At 46.0% G+C, this 21,938-nt stretch overlaps 1 protein-coding gene across 1 annotated transcript in view; it reads left to right on the top strand.

Moving 5' to 3' along the window:
• The window catches only part of DPP10 (dipeptidyl peptidase like 10), a 511,573-nt gene that overhangs the window by 455,121 nt on the left and 34,514 nt on the right, over positions 1–21,938 (top strand). Inside the window, exons 12-15 of the mRNA XM_075610081.1 lie at positions 1,085–1,123; positions 2,053–2,180; positions 5,706–6,173; positions 8,037–8,156. Coding sequence (XP_075466196.1) covers positions 1,085–1,123; positions 2,053–2,180; positions 5,706–6,173; positions 8,037–8,156 — 755 coding nt within the window. The remainder of the gene's footprint in view (positions 1–1,084; positions 1,124–2,052; positions 2,181–5,705; positions 6,174–8,036; positions 8,157–21,938) is intronic.

The raw sequence follows: 21,938 nt of genomic DNA, 5'->3' as shown, positions 1-21,938 counted from the left end.
GGAGACTGTGATGGCAGATACAATAGATTTGTTCAAAAAAAGGTTGGACATCTTTTTAGATGGGAAATGTATACAGGGATATACCAAATAAGTATACATGGGAAGGATGTTGATCCAGGGATGAATCTGATTGCCAATTCTTGGAGTCAGGAAGGAATTTCTTTTTCCCCTTATGAGATATCATTGGATGATGTGACTCTTGGGTTTTTTGTTTGCCTTCCTCTGGATCAATAATAATGAGAGTGTGTCCCCCATACCATGTTTTTTCAATAAATATTTATTTTTAATTAACACCTTGCTGGTCTCCCATTCCTACGAGCTGTGCACCGCTGGAATCTTCGGATCTCTTCTACAATTACTCTGGATCAATAAGTATAGATATATGATAAAATATCTGTTGTCTAAATTTAGCATAGGTTGAACTGGATGGGCGGAAGTCTTTTTTCAACCTCATCTACTATGTAACTACTATGTAACTATGTAACACCTTGTCATGCCCTAGCTCTGCACATACAGCACTAAAGGTTTGAATGAGTGTTTCCGCACTCTTTAGTTCTCGATAGAGTATACTTACTGCAGGCATTATTCTGAATATGCTGAAGCAGACATTTGGGCCATTGAAGTTTATGGGAATTTGTGACCAAAAATGGCTGTGGTGCTGAATGTATCAATCCTCTAATTTGGGCAGTTAATGTGTCTTATAGCCAGAGGGGAAAACAGACTATAATACATAGTACCAAATAACCCCTTCATTACCGGAGAAACGGCAGTGACTTATTCTGAACTGGATAAAAGCGCTGTGATTTCAATTATTAGGCCCAAAAAAGAACTAATACATGTTACTTTCAGCTATGAAATGCTCTCAAAGCATTATTTTTTCAAATAATTGAATGTTATGAAGAAATTGTTACAAAGAGGGGGTTATATCTGCTAGTAGTTGAGTTTTGATGTGAGATTTTATTCGAGCAATTTACTGGAGATAACAGAAAATCTGATTCATTCTGACATTTTTTTTTTTAGTAGAAACTACTTCAAAAAACTGAAATATTTTCCTCACATTCATTTTTTCTAAATTATTTTGCAGAAATATGAAATAACCTCCGACGTTTGGCTTTCAAAACAGGTATTTTTAGTGTCTTTCCTTGTAAAAGCTTTATTGAATGCATGCGACGCCTTCCTGTATGGACTTATTACAAGCAGAACTGTATTAATACATTTGCTTACAATACTCCTGTTCTGTAACAATAACCACATTAGAATTAGGGATACTTATCATGTTCTAGAGGTTTCTGCTAATTTTGCATGTCCAGAGAAGAAGAGAATCCCACTGAGCAGCTCCATGTAAATGGGTTATCATTATAATTAATCTTGTACTGTATGTGAGAACTGATTATAGGTCAGATAAGTTCCTAAGAAGGAGGAGGGAGAGGTGGTGTCTTTTCTGTAAAGCCATTATTGACGTGTAAAAGAACCGCACAGCGTGTTCCATTAGAAATGGTCGCTTGGACAGAGGCAGGACAGGGGATATTCCCAGATCCAGGCTTCAGTGTTAACATTTATATGGCCAATGATTATAGTTATAACAGCGACATTCCTGGTAATGTGAAGCTTGAGTTGTAGTTTGTTCTCTCTGACCGATCGTTACAAGGTTTCACCCTTGTTTGTAGGGATTCCCACCAAATCACAAGCAGTTACGGAATAATCCGCTGCATTCCAATACTACTTGTGCTTTTACACATGTAGCTAACCTCGTAGACTCCGCTGCCACGTGACCACGTTGGTTGCGGCACCGGAGGTTGATGCGGTGTGGGTTCCATTGCAGGTTAATCGCGGCACACACTGTCTCCAGCCAAGCAGACATTCGCTTCTTTGACCGCGGTGCTGGGGACAGTGATTCTCGCTATATCTGTATTTTATTTCATTTCTTCTTTTTCGTCCCAACATTTTATTTAATAGACTCATTTCCTAAACACATTTCTACCGCCTCCTCTTAACTCTTAACATGTGCATGGCCGTGTTTCTCATGCCACTCTCTCTCTCGTCCGTCCTTAGAATGAGGAGCCGGTATTTTCTAAAGATGTCAGCAAGTTCTTTCTGACGGTGCCGGTGAAGCAGGGAGGGCGTGGAGAGTTCCACCACATCGCAATGTTTACTGTCCAGGTGAGATATTCAAATATACTGTTTTACTGTTAGAAAGAGTTACATTGTGGACACAAGCCACTTTCATGGCCCATACCCTGAAATCATCAGAGTTCCGCACGCTTTGATGAGGTCTTTAGAAAATTCCACAATCTCAGTGCAAAAATGCTTTGGAGTTAGATCTCCATACAGGAACAAGGGATAGGAGGGTGAGAAATGGGAACTGTGCCAAAATGAGGACATTTACTGTCATTTCCAGAAAAAAATAGATAAACGAAAAATTGATTTAGCAATTATGTTCACTATGAAATCTCGCAGCCAGAAGCACTTAACATGCCGGACCTGGATTCCTTCTAGGAGGCATCATTCAGGAAATTGGAGATGGAGCCCACTTAATACTTACAAATAAAGACTATCAGATGTAATTGTGGGTTAGAACTTGGGTCCCAGTGATCATCAATCAGTGCTACACTGAGTCAAAAAATGAGGCTATAGATTTTAGGAGGGGGGATTTTCCAGAGATGGGAATTTATTTTATTTGGTTAGCAGGGTGGAGGTATTTATTTATTTATAAAAATGTTTTTTCAATGAATTTACCTTTCATTTTCAAGTATGTCCTGGGCACAGAGTTATAAAAAATATACATGGTTACATTTGGCAGGGTGCAGGTATTTATTTGGCCAGGTGGAGGTATTTATTTTGCCACATAGATGTATTTGGCAAGATGGAGGTATTTATTTGACTGGGCAGAGGTATTTATTTGGCAGGGTAGAGGTATTTATTTGGCAGGGTAGAGGTATTTATTTGGCAGGGTAGAGGTATTTATTTGGCAAGGGTGGGGGTGTTTATTTGGCCGGGTGGAGGTATGTATGTGGCATGGTGGAGGTATTTATGTGGCAGGGTGGAGGTATTTTTGTGGCAGAGTGGAGGTATTTATGTGACAGGGTGGAGGTACTACTACCTGGCCCTTCTACCTCCTTCCACATCACTGTTGGAACTACCATCATTCACCCAGTAGCACAAGCACGCTGCCTCGGGGTCACACTCGACTCCTCTCTCACATTCACCCCTCACATTCAAAACCTTTCTAAAACCTGTCGCTTTTTCCTCCGCAATATAACTAAGATACGTCCTCTCCTCTGTTGCTCGACTGCTAAAACTCTGTCTCAGGCCCTCATTCTCTCCCGTCTTGATTACTGTAACCTCCTGCTGTCCGGCCTTCCTGCCTCTCACCTGTCTCCCCTACAATCTATCCTAAACGCTGCTGCCAGAATCACTCTACTCTTTCCTAGATCTGTCTCAGCATCTCCCCTCATGAAATCCCTCTCCTGGCTTCCGATCAAATCCCGCATCTCACACTCCATTCTTCTCCTCACTTTTAAAGCTTTACACTCTTCTGCCCCTCCTTACATCTCTGCCCTAATTTCTCGTTATGCACCATCCAGACTCTTGCGTTCTTCTCAAGGATGTCTTCCTTCTACCCCCTTTGTATCTAAAGCCCTCTCCCGCCTTAAACCTTTTTCACTGACTGCCCCACACCTCTGGAATGCCTTCCCCTCAGTACCCGACTTGCACCTTCTCTATCCACCTTTAAGACCCACCTTAAGACACACTTGTTTAAAGAAGCATATGAATAGCACTGTTAATATTCTGAACACATGATACATAAAGCTTGGCCCCCTGCAGACGCACTTACCAGAACTCCCTCCTACTGTCTCTGTACGTTCTCCCTACCTACCAATTAGATTGTAAGCTCCTCGGGGCAGGGACTCCTCTTCCTTAATGTCTAAAGCACTTATTCCCATGACCTGTTATTTATATTATCTGTTATTTATTTGATTACCCCATGTATTACTACTGTGAAGCGCTATGTACATTAATGGCGCTATATAAATAAAGACATACAATACAATACAATGTGGCAGAGTGGATGTATTTATGTGGCAGAGTGGAGGTATTTATGTGGCAGGGTGGAGGTATTTATGTGGCAGAGTAGATGTATTTATGTGGCAGGGTGGAGGTATTTATGTGGCAGGGTGGAGGTATTTATGTGGCAGAGTGGAGGTATTTATGTGGCAGGGTGGAGGTATTTATGTGGCAGAGTAGATGTATTTATGTGGCAGGGTGGAGGTATTTATGTGGCAGGGTGGAGGTATTTATGTGGCAGGGTGGAGGTATTTATGTGGCAGGGTGGAGGTATTTATGTGGCAGGGTGGAGGTTTTTATGTGGCAGAGTAGATGTATTTATGTGGCAGGATGGAGGTATTTATGTGGCAGGGTGGAGGTATTTATGTGGCAGAGTGGAGGTATTTATGTGGCAGAGTGGAGGTATTTATGTGGCAGAATGGATGTATTTATGTGGCAGGGTGGAGGTATTTATGTGGCAGTGTGTAAGTAGTGAGGAAGCAGGTAACTGCCGGCCGGTGTGTCTGTAAGTAGGAAAAGGCAGGTAACTGCAGGTCAGTGTGCCAGTAAGTAGGGAAGAGGCAGGTTACTACAGGCCGGTGTGCCAGTAAGTAGGGAAGAGGCAGGTTACTACAGGCCGGTGTGCCAGTAAGTAGGGAAGAGGCAGGTTACTACAGGCCGGTGTGCCAGTAAGTAGGGAAGAGGCAGGTTACTACAGGCCGGTGTGCCAGTAAGTAGGGAAGAGGCAGGTTACTACAGGCCGGTGTGCCTGTAAGTAGGGAAGAGGCAGGTTACTACAGGCCGGTGTGCCAGTAAGTAGGGAAGAGGCAGGTTACTTCAGGCCGGTGTGTCTGTAAGTAGGGAAGAGGCAGGTTACTACAGGCCGGTGTGCCAGTAAGTAGGGAAAAGGCAGGTTACTACAGGCCGGTGTGCCAGTAAGTAGGGAAGAGGCAGGTTACTACAGGCCAGTGTGCCAGTAAGTAGGGAAGAGGCAGGTTACTACAGGCCGGTGTGTCTGTAAGTAGGAAAAGGCAGGTAACTGCAGGTCGGTGTGCCAGTAAGTAGGGAAGAGGCAGGTTACTACAGGCCGGTGTGTCTGTAAGTAGGAAAAGGCAGGTAACTGCAGGTCGGTGTGCCAGTAAGTAGGGAAGAGGCAGGTTACTACAGGCCGGTGTGCCAGTAAGTAGGGAAGAGGCAGGTTACTACAGGCCGGTGTGCCAGTAAGTAGGGAAGAGGCAGGTTACTACAGGCCGGTGTGTCTGTAAGTAGGGAAGAGGCAGGTTACTACAGGCCGGTGTGCCAGTAAGTAGGGAAGAGGCAGGTTACTACAGGCCGGTGTGCCAGTAAGTAGGGAAGAGGCAGGTTACTACAGGCCGGTGTGTCTGTAAGTAGGGAAGAGGCAGGTTATTACAGGCCGGTGTGCCAGTAAGTAGGGAAGAGGCAGGTTACTACAGGCCGGTGTGCCAGTAAGTAAGGAAGAGGCAGGTTACTACAGGCCGGTGTGCCAGTAAGTAGGGAAGAGGCAGGTTACTACAGGCCGGTGTGCCTGTAAGTAGGGAAGAGGCAGGTTACTACAGGCCATTTAGCCTGATGTCAGTAGTGCAGAAATTCATGGAAACATTGCTGAACTATAGAATTAATCTCCAGTAAACACTGTTCAGGAAAGGTAGAGGCGCTCATGATCACATTGCCAAACTTCGATGGATTATGGAAAAAAACAGGGAGTATCAGAAAGATCTCTACATGTGTTTCATCGATTATTCAAAGGCGGTTGATGTAATTGAGCACAACAAGCTCTGGACCTGCCTGAAGGAAATGGGCACACCTCCACACCTGACCAAACGTATAAGATCACTCAATCAAGATCTAGAAGATACAGTCCGAACACAATATGGAGACACGGATTGGCTCAAGATTGGAAAGGGCACACGCCAAGGATGTATTCTGTCACCAGCAGCTTTCAACATATACGCAGAAGCTGTCATGCAGCGAGCAGGCCTGGATGAGTCCCAGATTGGCGTGAAAATAGGCGGCAGAAAAATCAACAACCTCCGATACGCCAAAGATACTACCCTGCGTGCTGAAAACAAGAAGGATCTCGAACATCTGTTCTACTTACCCCTGCCAATGTGAAGGGCGTCTATGTCAGCATACTGCAGGGCCGTGTCCTCCGTTGCCAGAAAGAATACATAAAAAATACAATCTAATGGCACCTAGCCCCTTAATCACCTTTGCTGTTAATAACCGCTATATTAATTAAGGGGTTAACCCACCCTTCCCCGCTACCCTAAATTTTTTTGTTAAGGATGTGACGTCATCTCCAAGGAAGGTATGTCACATCCTTAAAACCACATGGCTATATCACATGGTATTACAGCCAATGGGATTGAAGACAATATAGGTCACATTAGTTCAAAAGGATGTGACATCATCCCTTAACGTGATGTCCAATCAGATTTAAGCTGTACCATCTGACCTGAAAATGTGACACATGCCATATATAAGGCTTGACGTCTCATTTTACCTCAAGAAGCCGACGAGACAACATCGTGTTGTGGATTTACCATGGGGCTATGGATTGACAGATGAAGATAGAAGATTAAAGAAAAGATAGGAATATTGACAGAAGAAGATAGAAGGTGAAGAAGATTAAAAGAAAGTAGAATTTTGTTACCTGTTCCGGATCTTCAGGGTGGGTGGCCTTGGATTGACTTTGATGACGTCGCGGTATGAGAGCTTGCAGAAACGCCAGGATTCAGAGGTCAACACTTCTAAAGGTAAGAAAAATATTGAATGTATGTAAATGTCTTTTTATCAGGTTTTTGGATTGTATTTTTTATGTTTTTCATTGCCCATTGACTGATAATGTATTAATCTGTGTCTGTTTAGGGTACAGTTAAATACAGTGACAGTCAAAGCATTTTTTGGCAAAATTGTTTTTTCTATTGATTGTTGTTTTTTATTTTTTTTTGTTTATTGTTTGGCTTAAATTGTTTGTAATTTGGATGGCTTGTTTTTATTTAATTTTCCGATTGTTTAGCGTTTTTGTTGGCTACTGGTTTTAATTGATGTGTTGGCTAGTGATTTTATTAATTAATTAATTGATGTGTTGGCTAGTGTTTGTTTAAAATTAATTAATTGTTTTGTTGGTTAGTGCTTTTATTTATTAAATTGATTGGTTGGCTAGTGTTTTTATTTAAGTATTTAATTGGTTGGCTAGTGCTTTTATTTCTTGAATTGGGGTGTGTAGGTGCTTGTGTATATATTTTATTATTGTGTATTTTTAGCCTTCATGCTCTTTATTAGGATGACCATTGACTGCTATAGTGGCTTATCATGTCCATATTATATGGGTATGATGTACCACTATGCCAATGAATGGGTAGAGTGTTGGTATAGTGGTCCCAGGGTGGGTGGTTAGGTCTCCTGGGTGGGTGGCAGGGGAGGGTAGGTAGGTTAACCCCTTAATTACTATAGCAGTTATTAACCGTTAAGGTAATTAAGGGGTTAGGGGCCATTAGATTGTATTTTTTCATGTATTCTTGCTGGAATCGGAGGACGTGGACCTGGAGTATGCTGATGAGGATTCCCTTCATGATGGCAGGTGTAAGTAGAAAGGTTTATTTACTTTATTTATGCTGGCTGGCTAATGTTTTATTTAATAATGGGCAAATTAGCTATTATCCACATCTGGATACATTACTGTATGTGTTGGGTGGGGGGGGGGAGAGGGGTGTATTTATTTCAGTGTTTTGGGGGGAAACAAATTCCCACAGGATTGGTACTGCAGGCCAACGGGGACCCGCAAGGACCACCCAAGAGCCTCCAGATACCCAGAGTGAACACCCGAGGGGACCACCTGAGGACCCACGGACACCTGCGGGGACCACTCGAAGGCCTCCAGAAACCTCCAGGGACCACCCAAGCACCCCAGACACTTGCGGGGACCATGCGACGACCCTTGGACACCCATGGGGCCCTTGGGCCTCCAGACACCTATGGACCACCCTTGGGCCCCCAGATATCCGCGTGGACCATCTGAGGGCCCCCAGACACCAGCAGGGACCACCCAAGGATCCCCGAACACCTGCGGGGTCCCCCACCGGCCTCTTGTATCAATACTGTGCAGAAAAGAAACATATATGCTTTTATGCATGTCTCCATCTTTTTGCGCCAGCTTTTAGCTGGTGAAAAGAAACGGTGAGCTTTTACAGTACGATTCAGTTATCACTGCTTTGTGAATAGCACTTACTGGCAAAAAATGGCAGGTTTGCCATTTTTTGGCCTTTTGGGCGACTTTTTTTTCACTGACTGTTTATTGGTGATAAAAGGCCATTATAGCGCGATACTGCACAGTTATCACTGCTTTGCGAATTGCACAGCGGGCAGCATCGCGTTATATGGGCATTTATCGCCCACTAAACTACTTATCACTGCGTTGTGAATTGGCCCAATGGTGTTTAGATTACACAATGTTCTGAGTATCTGAAGATAGTAAATCTCACATGAACATCCCATCCGGATGACTCCTTTCACTGTTCACAAGTTCTCTGTTTATTTCCCAATTTAATGTATTATACGATCCGATAATCTGTCATTTTTCTTATACTTTTGCTCTTGGTTAATTAATTGCTTTCAGAAATAAATGTATTTGGATTTAGTTCATATTGTGATTCAGGAATACAATCTAATTACAAGAAAACCCTACTCTCAATTCTATTGCTCATAACCATTTGCTGAGTTAGCATTTGTGGAATTGTCCGATCTAACATACATATATATACAGTGTTCGACAAACCTATACATTTGCTCGCCCCGGGCGAGTGGATTTAACCCCCGGGCGAGTAAATATTGGCCCAAGCAGCACACGTTTGGTACTAGGTGGCGAGTAGATTTTTTTGTGTGGCGAGTAGATTTTTTGGTGATTTGTCAACCACTATATATATATATATATATATATATATATATATATATATGTGACACATGCCATATATAAGGCTTAACGTCTCATTTTACCTCAAGAAGCCAACGAGACAACATCGTGTTGTGGATTTACCATGGGGCTATGGATTGACAGATGAAGATAGAAGATTAAAGAAAAGATAGGAATAATGACAGAAGAAGATAGAAGGTGATAGAAGAATAAAAGAAAGAAGGATTTTGTTACCTGTTCCGGATCTTCAGGGTGGGTGGGTGGCCTTGGATTGACTTTGATGACGTCGCGGTATGAGACACACAGTAGTTGACAAATCACCCAAAAATCTACTCGCCACCTAGTCCCGTCCCCAATCCCGCCCTGCTTGGGCGGCCATGAGGAGGTCGCCACGGGCCTGTAGTTGACTGGATTTGTCGAACACTGTATATATGTATATATATATAGTGAAGATACCAAGTGCGCAAAAATAAAGGGGTTAATATCCAGTAGAGTAGATGATGCCTGAATGCTGGTTTTAACACAAAAACCCAAATATCTGTGTATAATATTGCATTTGGCGCAAAGACGAGATAGAACCCAAATTTTGGGAATTTCAGTGGAGTGTAGACTAATAGTCTAAAAGATCCTGTGTATATAATATTCATATTCTGTTTTGATTCATACATTCATTAGTGTCACGGGAGCCTCCTGTGGCGGGTAGGATCTCGGTGGCCGGAACAGCACGAGCGTAGTAGGGGTCACAAGCAGGGGTCCAAGGCAGGCGGCAGACAGCGCAGTCAGGAAACAAGCAGAGGTCCGAGGCAGGCGGCAGGTAGCGAAGTCAGGTAACAAGCAGAGGTCCGAGGCAGGCGGCAGGTAGCGAAGTCAGATAACAAGCAGAGGTCAGCAACGAGGAGACTGGAACAGGACAGGGGAGCAAGGACAGGTCTGGGGGCATGGACTGAGAACAGGAACAAACAGGGACAAGCAAGATTACCAGCAAGGGCTTTTACTGTGAACAGACTTCTATGGTACAGGTACAGAAAACAGATCAGGATATCAGAAGCATGTGCATTAGGAATCTGACTTCAAGCAAAGGCAAAAGCAACAGACAGGAAGCAAGCTATAAGGACAGAGACAGGAGCAACAAGAAGACAGACAGACAGGGGAACCCAGAGCCAACAGAAGGCAGCAGCACACCCAGTGGACAAGGAAGCTATGGCTAGGCAGGAGGTCTAGGCGACCCTGACAATTAGTGTAAATAACAAGTTAGCAGCTGTAGATGTAAATTATAGAAAAAAAAAATTTTATACTATGAAAAAGACACTAAAAAAGAAAAAATGTATGGATACCAGTTCATATAAAAATTGTCTCTGTGGTGAACCACTTTTTGGAGCCTTGTGGTATAATATCCCAAAGTTCAAGTAGAAAGTTAACGTGATACTATGTAGCTTGAAGATAAATTGACCAGCAGTTATCACTGCCCTTACTTGCGGTAGTATGGGGACCTTCTCGCTGGTAGGACCACTTTGCTGACGTATGACTCTGCTCCAGCGCCTCAGATCTTTCGCCAAGTCGTCCCCTCTCTCACTGGTTCTCCCGGTCTGATGATAGTATGGGGACCTTCACACTGGTCGGACTCTGCGCCCGGTCCACTTAGCTGATGTTATTCTCTGCTCCAGCGCCTCGGATCTCTCGCCAAGTCGTCTCCTTTTCACCAACTCCTATTATCGGATATCTCTTCACTCACCGTCATTGCAGACGGACAGGCTCCCGGATCATAGCTTTCATGGGGAACCGCCCGTCAGCCTCGCTATGGCTGATCTCCTCCTATAGCTGCTCCTGCAATGTTCTGTCACCTGACAATCACGTGATCACACGGCTTTTCTCCGAGCGCACTTCCTCTTGCTACAGGTGTAAAATATAAATACACCTGTGAAGGATGCGCCCATAGGAATTAATAACATGTAATAACAATAGCCTATAAATCAATGGGAATAAAAACCTAAATGCTAATAGTGATGTCTCAGCCAATAAACGTCCTAATCAATAACAAATTACAAAAAGTATAAAAAGTCAATACATTAAAAAAAAAAAAAAAACCAGTTCCAATAGCGCAGTCTCTCTGGGTCTTTGCAGCCTGGACACAGGAATCACCAATTCCTTGAAAGATATCTAGAGAAACAAAAAAGAGGGCAGGCACACTCCTACTGTATTAAAACAAAACAATTTCATAGGACTGGGCAGGTATAAAAATGCTCACTCACAAGCGACGCTAGGAAACAGGCAGTTTTTGAGAGAATCTCAAGCTCCGTTTTAGCAGGGGACTCCATGCGGTTGCTGCTTTGCTATCCGGCACTCCACGCTGCAACCGGATGTGGGATGTCTGCACTGAGTTGCATCCTATTTGGTTCCTCCGGTAACAGAGATTCCTACACAGAATTTCCTGGCTGGCGATGGTACAACTGGTACTTGCTGCTAGTAACCTCTGCTTTCTCAGCTCTGTGTCTCACAGCTGACGCTTAGTGATGTGACAATTTAGACACACAAATGGCACCCTACACGTTTCGTCAGAGTGACTTCATCAGGGGCACATCCGACGCAGATCCAAATCCAAATTTGCCAGTACAAACGTATAATTAACCATAATAATAAAAAAAAATACAATTACATTGTAAGCTCTTCGGAGCACTTATTCCCTTTATGTGTTATTTATATTATTTGTTATCTATATGATTGTCACATGTATTACTGATGTGAAGCGCTATGTAGCACTGTATCCCCCATCCTATGGGAAATGTGGCTGCTACTGAGTGTCAGCTTTACCTGTGGTTCACAAGAGGCCTGAGCCTCAGCTGCTGGGAGCCCAGGATGTACCTGATCCGTCTGGTGACAGCGCCTCCACTTGTGAGAGATCCTGACAGCGCCAGATAACCCCTTCACAGGACCCAATGCAATAAGATCACACACTAGTATTTAATATCAGTTTACTAAACACAGGTAAAACTAGGTATATCATTAACCCACATACAATATAGGCCTCGCACGACCGTAGCACCACTGTGCCCTCCAACCGTAGTGTCCACCCCTGATGAGATTTTCCCAAAGTACTGAGGTGCTGCCCCATGGCACTCAACCTCCTTGGTGTCCACAAGAGCCAACCCACCCAATGTTTGAGACAGCGTTGCCCACAGTAACCAAAAGTGTTATAGTTGGTGCACGTTGTGCGGTACCTGCCCAGGTGCTCCAGCACCCGGGTATTGCCGAAAAGCAAAAGGAATCCAATGATCCAGGGATGTCGATGTCAGCAAAGCCTCAGTTTCTGCGTGGGTTGAACTCTGGTAGGAGGGTCTCTCCTTTGATAGTCTATGATAGTGCGGTGGTGATCCGGCCCCAGACCACAGTCCGCAAATCGCTGTGCGGCGTCTTCAAATGGCACTATATACTAACTGTATACAGCTACAGGGTAAATGTCCATAGCTGGGGGTCACAATCTGATTAGTGAGTGGGGCCTATCTTGGACCTAAAGGGTTAATCTGGGTGCCACTGACACCCAGACCCTACCTTTCTTTTCTCTGTCCTTACTCCAACTGGCAGTCACTCCAACTGCCAGAATTCTAACTGCCAGAACCACAACTGCCAGAATTCTAACTGCCATGTATCTCTAAGCCCTATTGGCTGTGCTGCGTCTCGTGATCATCCCCTACAGCATTCTGGGGAGTGTAGTTCCCCTGCTGTGCTATACTCCTAATGGCTGCCACTTGCGCTTGCTACTGCACATCCCCCCGCACTCTCCCCAGCCTCCGCTGCATATGGGAAGATAAGGGGACAAACAGGGGCAAGGGGGACCCAGGCCATATACATTAATGACCCTATAGAAATAAAGACATACGTTCAGTACGTACGTACATACACAAAAAGAAAAATGCAGAGCAACAGCAGGCACAAATAGCACAGGAACCTGGATCTTTAGAAAATATATGAATTATTTTAGTGGATGATTAACAAAGAAATAAAGAGTCCAAAAGGACTAAAAAGAGCTCCCTCGCGTTCTGCACCAGTACTTCCCGTGAAGTTAGCCAAATTATTAGACATAGATATTTCAAGCACTTCCCACAGAAAAGCTCAAGAAAAAGGTGAACTCCTGGGAGGTGAATACAAACCCGTCAGACCGAGTATAAGGTTAGGGACGTACACTACAATGTAGAGTCTACAGCAGGGGCACGCAAACTTTTTGCGGCGCCCACCCCCTCGCCTTACCACCTCTGTTGGCCGCCCCCTCCTTACCTCGTCTGGTGTCAAATGACGCCGCGGGTCGTGTGATGTCACGTGACTTGTGGCATCATTTCACAGCATATTACCAGGGCAACCGTGACATCACATGACCCTGCGGCGTCATTTGAAGCCGCAATGCCAAGGTCACGCTTCCTGAAGCCGGCTGAATCCCAGTTAGTAGCGGTTGCAGATGCCTCGTGTGGCCCCCCGGCATTTAATTTAAATGCCTTGGGGATGAGAGCGGAACCTCTGCAACTGCCTGTGACCCCCCAAAAAAATTTTGTGCGCCCCCCAGTTTGCACACTGCTGCTCTACAGTATGAGAATGTTCAGAGAGACCCCAGAGAAGATGTTCCTTGCTCTGTGTGTTACCAGGAATCCTGCGAGAAGCTGCCTGTGACCAGGGGACTCTCAGACTGCTCATTAAGATGCAGCGGAGAGCGCTGCGCTAGAACTGACACAGGCCAACTCGTTGGTGATTTATGGCCTGCATCACATCCCATAAAAAGGTTCCCGTCTGTGATTAACACAGCAAGTGGAAATTGTCTTTCCCAGATTAATAAATAACACGGAGAGACCTTTATGGTTCTTTTATTACAGCGGCGAGAAAGAAAACACACCGTTAGCTGATGAATAACGTGACACAACATTCCATTTTCGCCAAGAGACTTTGCTCCTATTTTCCCTGAGTGCAAATAAGAGTTAAATGATGCACAGTTTATAGCGCGACGCATCAAATCCTGCTCCTCGCCAGCATTCCTAATCCTTAGCAGCAAAAAAACCTCACAAGTCTTTGCAAAATATACAGTATACAGTATATATATTTAGCAAGTTTTTATTTGATCTTAGTATTTAATTTTAGAAATGTACGACCTTTTTACCAAAGTTTACTAACAATGCAAAAATTCCCATTTTCCCCCCTGCAAAATCTGTACGATAATGGAGTGTTTTGCCGAGCACTAAAAGGCTGTGCGCATCAGAAATGGGGAACATTTTCACCGTAATTTGGATCCGCCGCGGACTGGCTACTTCCTTTTACCCGGTTATCATTTTCAAAAAGGCAGACTTTTCCCCCCTTTTATTTAAAGGGGCAAACCAAGACCGCAAATCTTTTTTTAGTGTGTGTGTGTGTGTGTGTGTGTGTGTGTGTGTGTGTGTGTGTGTGTGTGTGTGTGTGTGTGTGTGTGTGTGTATATTATACCGCTATAACGTGAATCCGCATATAACGCTGTATTAACGTGGCTCCCGTTTTTAACATTAAAAAAAGTTGTTGTTTTTTGGCAAACTTACACACACACACACACACACACACACACACACACACACACACACACACACACACACACACACACACACACACACACACACACACACACACACACACACACACACACACACACACACACACACACACACACACACACACACACACACACACAGATATATATACACACACACACACACACACACACACACACACACACACACACACACACACACACACACACACACACACACACACACACACACACACACCTTTCCCTCCCTCCCTGTTCCTCTGCTGTGGGGGAGGATAGAAGGGCAAAGGCCAAACTAAGGCTCCGCTCAGCTAATACAGTATATGAGTGTTTGATAATAATCTGTGATAGGGGGTGCTGCTAGGGAAGATATATGAACATTGGTATACAAAGAGAGCAGAATCCCTATTAGGAGCACTCACCCCTACTCATATTTTAAAAGTAAATTCTTTATTAACATATGAGAAAGAAAGTTACACACAAATGTTAAAACCTAAGGACGTGGTAATTAACCCCTATCTTGTGTGGTAAATGTTGTGGGTGATGTAATGCAAAACCTCACTGTTATAAGGAAACCTTCCTAATACAGTACAGGCATACCCCGCTTTAACATACGCAATGGGACCGGAGCATGTATGTAAAGTGAAAATGTACTTAAAGTGAAGCACTACCTTTTTTCCACTTATTGATGCATGTACTGTACTGCAATCGTCATATACGTGCATAACTGATGTAAATAATGCATTTGTAACAGGCTCTATAGTCTCCCCGCTTGCGCACAGCTTCGGTACAGGTAGGGAGCCGGTATTGCTGTTCAGGACGTGATGACAGGCGCATGCGTGAGCTGCAGTTTGCCTATTGGGCGATATGTACTTACTCGCGAGTGTACTTAAAGTGAGTGTACTTAAAGCGGGGTATGCCTGTATATCACCTAGACTGCCTACTAGATAGTGTGGCAGAATGGGTAAGGATGATACAGCTGTGAGGTAATGTTACTACTGTCTCAAACTCAATATAGAGTTACTGCATGATAAACACCAATGACTCACACTTACAGCCTGCAAGTCTGCCACAACACCTATCCATATTCTAGCGTTGCTGGTTAGTGTGCACACAAGCATGTGATGCAATGATGACTCACACTCATTAAAGTGCTGCCAGTTGACATATAAGTCGGTGTATAAATTGCTCGCAGATCCCGCGCTAGCAGCAGTATGGATATACCTTTAAAATCTCCCCTGACTGCCAGGGACCGCTGCGCGGGACTCCGCTCTTAACGGTCACCCGCCACATTAACGGATGCCGGATGAGACAGCCCCCCCAGGTAGTGCTATGCTAACTAATGCTAGTGACTGACTCCTGGGGCCCACATCTTAGTTTAGCGAACTGTAATAGTAGCGGGGTATGATTACTAGGAAGCGGGACCTAGCGTTCCGGTCATTGGCGGGGGGGGGGGGCTGCCACTGCGACACCAGGCTCAGGGAGAGCAGCTCTCCCCCTCCGGCGGGCGCGAAGTCCCTGATCGTGGCGGCCATTTTTTTTCTCCAATTTGCGCCACCCCGGTTATAACGCGGTCTGACTGGGTGGCCCCTGAGGACCGCGTTATAACAGGGTTCAGATTTTTATATATATTTATAGATAGATAGATATACACACAAAAGATACCCGCAACAGACTGCATTAAATAATGGACTCACCGCTGACGGTGCTAAGGGAAATAAGTATATGACAAGAAACAAACAGGACCCTTGAATCAGCACTATGTATGTCCAAAAAAATACAACATTTATTCAAGCAATGTCACAAATATTTACAACATGAAATAAAATTCCTGAGGTCTAGAGAAACCCAAATACCTGCCCTAACTGTCAGCTACACAAAAATCTATATGAACCTAATAGGTAGAATAAGGTTGAAAAGGATTCCCTTTCACCTAACCCGTATTACACCGGCCGGTGTGATAATTGCCTCCCTTAATAAAGACCTCCCTTAATAATACATCATAGATAAGCACAGTGATAGGAAAAACGTACCCTATGAACAGTATTCTCAGATGAAGGAAAAGGGGAATTAGGGTTAACAGAGATGGCGCTCTGATGTAATATAATCCTTTAAAAAGTCAAAGTGATGTGTCAGAAAGGTTTAATCAATATTGACACAGTCCATCCAGCATTAATATGCATTCATCCGGATCCCAATAGAAGCAAGTCCAGAGGTTTAAAGCAGATTATCACTCAATGTAAATAGACATCTGTTGTTAAACATTGAAAGACGCTGAAGGATCAAAAAAGAAAACCTCCTCCCCTGAACTCACGGATACCGGAGCTTGCGGACGAACAGGAAAGCAGAACAGCAGTAAGTAGCACTGCACATGTGAGTCCTTTGCGGCTCAGCAACACAGCAGAGGCATGGATCCAGCTGATATTTTGCGTGAAGCCAAAGCACGACAGCACAGTCAGGCAGGGGGTACCCCAGGAAACAGGCGAACTACCCCGAATAGGTGAACTACCCCGACGTACGTTTCGCCATGATATGGGCTTTTTCTTAGGGGTCTAATCGGATTCATTTTGTTGCATATTTAAGCCAGATTGGCCAAACATTGCTCCAATCAGGAGTAGGTGGGAGGAGAGTTTTGACAGCTAAACAGAGTTCCCATGGGGTTGATCTGAATAGCAAGGAGGAGACAAAATCAGAATTAAAAACATTATATACAAAATTGCCTTTCCCTGCAATAGATACACTGTTAATGAGTATGCATACCCTTCATATTTCATCAACAATAGATGTAATAGTTATCACTAAAGCAACAGTGTAACAGCCACAGTGTCTTAAAAGAAAAAGACACAATAGAGCCACATAGCATGTAAAACACATGTAGTTTTACCAGCTATAATGAAGTTCCTTAAACAGAGATTTAAAACCTCATACATTGACTCAATGTCCCAATATATTGATAATAAACATTATAATTTCTAAAGATCTAAGGCTGAGGCCATAGAGGGTTGAGCCGACCGCGCTGACGCTGAGGCTCGCCTGCTGAAATCTGCACCATTTCATGCCCATGCAGGCGAGCCAGCGGGCGCGATCGGAGGCGGGGGGAGACTGAGGGAGGCGGGGCAGTGATGTCGCTGGGCCAATCGCCCGCGACGCACTGACGTCACGGCGCCGACGTCACGGCGCCGTGACGTTGACACAGCTCCGTGCTGTTTGGATGTTTTCAGCCGACAGCGCGCTGAAAAACAGCTTGGCTGTCGGCTGAAAACTCCAGCGCCTCAGCACGCCTGCGGACGCTCGCGTGAGCCCCCTCTCAAGGCATCCGCTAACATAGAATCCATGTAGATGTTTGTTTACAAAAAGTACACCGTGGGAGTTTCAAATCCCAAACATGCCCAATTGAGCACATGTGAGCGCCAGTTAAAGAAACATGGCGCTCACATGTACTCATTTAGGCCTTGAGGCAAGAGCGTCGTGCCCAGTTGTATGATCCAACGATATTCACACTTGAGCAAGGACCTCTCAATGTCTCCACCTCTTATTCCAAGAGAGACCTGATCAATAGCGAATGCCTTCAAATTAGTTGGATGTACCTGATGTTTAAGGTGAAAGTGCTTGGCAACTGAAGTTAATTTGCGTCCTGCGGCCAGATCTCTAGAGGAACTGCGAATATTTTGCACATGTTCTAATATGTGAAAATGCAGCTGCCTCGTTGTCATCCCAACATAGATCTGGCCACAGGTGCAAAACAAATAGTAGATAACTGCCTTGGACTTGTAGTTCAAAGATCTCCTAATGATGTACCTACGAACCCCATTTGAATCATAGAATTCAGATCTTGCCTCCATTTACTGACACGCCGAGCACCCTCTACATGGTGCAAAACCCCGTTTCTTGATATGAGACAAGAAATGCACTGGTTTACTAGAGGTGTAATGACTGTGTACCAGTAAATCTTGGAGGTTAGGAGATCTCCTACTAACCAAATCAACACTATCACCCAAAAGTTTGCTCAAATCTGGGTCCGTCAGGAGAACAAACCAATACTTCTGTAGCTCGTCCAGTTCCTATTAAAGGTCCCTATGAACCGTATTTTGGAGTCCAAAGCTCTAATATTTTTCGACTTCGGTATTAAGAGAGAGTCACGTGATTTGGAGTTGCTCTTATTCCTTCCTTGTCTGATAACTGATCGGCTGTAGCCTCTTGCCTGAAAATGAGACGTTAGTTCATTAGATCTCTGTTCAAATACTGAATTGGTGGAGCAGTTTCTTTTAAGTCTCAAAAACTCTGAGCGGGGGAAACCTCATATTTGATGATATGGGTAGGCACTCAATGCATGTAATACTGCATTGGTGGCCGTGCTTTTACGGTGAATGTCTGTAAGGATGCCCCTCTCACCATCAATACTAATATGGAGCTACTGACTTCTGTGTTTAGTTATATTCATTATGGTTGAGGCCTTTGATGAGGTGGTGTAGGTTTGGAATAGACCCACCCCACAGTATAAAAATATCATCGATGAACCTCAACTACAACAACACATGTTCCACACCCAATTCATTCCCATCCTGAAACACACATTCCCTCTCCCATGTCCCCAGGAATAGGTTGGCATAGGAGGGGGCGCATGTTGCGCCCATGGCCGTTCCTGTAGTCTGTAAAAAAAAACTTGTTATTAAAAACATAATAATTATGTGTTAACACAAATTCCAGAAGGTCCATACGAAATTGTACCAATGCCTCATCCAGGTTGCCCATTGACAGAAAATACTGTGCTGCCACAAGACCATCTTGGTGACGGATGCTGGTATAAAGTGACTCAACGTCGCATGTGGCAAGCACTGTACCTATTTATATATGTATATATAAAATGGAAATATTACTGTATGCTCATTTGCATGTCTTAGACAGGTCTGCAACCCCACCTTTCACCATTATCACCCAGCACACAGTGCTTCCGCTGCAGAAAGGGATTCTGGGAAATGACATGCAAATGAGCACACAGTGCCACACTGAGGAGACCCATTAAGGTCGGAACGGCTGTCTGTGGGTGGGTTTACTGGCTATGCATCTTAACCCTGGCTGTGCTCAAAGCTGTGACCATGCAGCAAGCTTAAGCCTATAGGGAACCATGTTGAATGGTTTTGAAGCGAGAGAGAGAGAGAGAGAGAGAGAGAGGTATGGTGGGTGAAAAAGGCAACAAGAAACCTCCATCATATTGCATATAGCAAATAAAAAGATCACTTGTGAGCACATTCACGTCTTAGGCAGGTCTGCAACCCCGCCTTTCACCATTATCCCCAGCATACAGCGCTTCCACTGCAGCAAGCGATTCTGGGAAATGACATGCAAATGAGCACACAATGTGTCACCTTTTGTCTGAAAATGCAGTGTTACATGGAGCCCATATAAGCTAATGCTCGCTGTTAATACAGCTTTAAAAGCACAGCATGGGAATCAGATGCAAAGCCAAAGAAACCACTCACAGACATTCACAACCTTAACAAACAAAAAGAGAAACAGGAGCACTAATGGTAAACAGCAGATGTAATGGTGGACAAGAATAAACAAACAGCAATAAGTTTGTTATACACTAAAGAGACAGCACAGTATGTAACAATGAGGTTATAAGAAATAACTAAAGATGAATAAAGGAACCAAAAAACTTTTGCCTATGTGGGTGTTGCGAGAAGATGGCCAGTGTGGCTGTAAACCTGGGCTGTCCACTGTAGCACAAGGTAGGTGTCCCCCCGAATCAATGGTGCTGCACTTATCCTCAAGAGCCGATTTAGGAACCGATGCTGCTGCCACTGCCTCTCCCTTTGCCGCGCTTGTCCCTCGGGTGTTCCCACTACCTCTCCCTGTGCCCCGCTCGTCCCTCGGGTGTTCCCGCTGCCTCTGCCTGTGCCCCGCTCATCCCTCGGGTGTTCCCACTGCCTCTCCCTGTGCTGCGCTCGTCCCTCGGGTGTTCCCACTGCCTCTCCCTGTGCTGCCCTCGTCCCTCGGGTGTTCCCACTGCCTCTCCCTTTGCTTCGCTCGTCCCTCGGGTGTTCCCACAGCCTCTCCCTGTGCTGAGCTCGTCTCTCGGGTGTTCCCACTGCCTCTCCCTGTGCTGCGCTCGTCCCTCGGGTGTTCCCACTGCCTCTCCCTGTGCTGCGCTCATCCCTTGGGTGTTCCCACTGCCTCTCCCTGTGCTGCGCTCGTCCCTCGGGTGTTCCCACTGCCTCTCCCTGTGCTGCGCTCGTCCCTCGGGTGTTCCCACTGCCTCTCCCTGTGCTGCGCTCGTCCCTCGGGTGTTCCCACTGCCTCTCCCTGTGCTGAGCTCGTCCCTCGGGTGTTCCCACTGCCTCTCCCTGTGCCCTGCTCGTCCCTCAGGTGTTCCCACTGCCTCTCCCTGTGCCCTGATCGTCCCTCGGGTGTTCCCACTGCCTCTCCCTTTGCTGCGCTCGTCCCTCGGGTGTTCCCACTGCCTCTCCCTGTGCTGCGCTCGTCCCTCGGGTGTTCCCACTGCCTCTCCCTGTGCTGCGCTCGTCCCTCGGGTGTTCCCACTGCCTCTCCCTGTGCTGCGCTCGTCCCTCGGGTGTTCCCACCGCCTCTCCCTGTGCTGCGCTCGTCCCTCGGGTGTTCCCACTGCCTCTCCCTGTGCTGCGCTCGTCTCTCGGGTGTTCCCACTGCCTCTCCCTGTGCTGCGCTCGTCCCTCGGGTGTTCCCACTGCCTCTCCCTGTGCTGCGCTCATCCCTTGGGTGTTCCCACTGCCTCTCCCTGTGCTGCGCTCGTCCCTCGGGTGTTCCCACTGCCTCTCCCTGTGCTGCGCTCGTCCCTCGGGTGTTCCCACTGCCTCTCCCTGTGCTGCGCTCGTCCCTCGGGTGTTCCCACTGCCTCTCCCTGTGCTGAGCTCGTCCCTCAGGTGTTCCCACTGCCTCTCCCTGTGCCCTGCTCGTCCCTCAGGTGTTCCCACTGCCTCTCCCTGTGCCCTGATCGTCCCTCGGGTGTTCCCACTGCCTCTCCCTTTGCTGCGCTCGTCCCTCGGGTGTTCCCACTGCCTCTCCCTGTGCTGCGCTCGTCCCTCGGGTGTTCCCACTGCCTCTCCCTGTGCTGCGCTCGTCCCTCGGGTGTTCCCACTGCCTCTCCCTGTGCTGCGCTCGTCCCTCGGGTGTTCCCACCGCCTCTCCCTGTGCTGCGCTCGTCCCTCGGGTGTTCCCACTGCCTCTCCCTGTGCTGCGCTCGTCCCTCGGGTGTTCCCACTGCCTCTCCCTGTGCTGCGCTCGTCCCTCGGGTGTTCCCACTGCCTCTCCCTGTGCTGCGCTCGTCCCTCGGGTGTTCCCACTGCCTCTCCCTTTGCTGCGCTCGTCCCTCGGGTGTTCCCACTGCCTCTCCCTGTGCTGCGCTCGTCACTCGGGTGTTCCCACTGC

This window comes from Ascaphus truei, chromosome 7 (assembly GCF_040206685.1).
Source record: "Ascaphus truei isolate aAscTru1 chromosome 7, aAscTru1.hap1, whole genome shotgun sequence".
NCBI lineage: Eukaryota > Metazoa > Chordata > Amphibia > Anura > Ascaphidae > Ascaphus > Ascaphus truei.
Note: the sequence above shows the minus strand (reverse complement) of the source record. Positions and strands in the feature narration are given on the sequence as shown.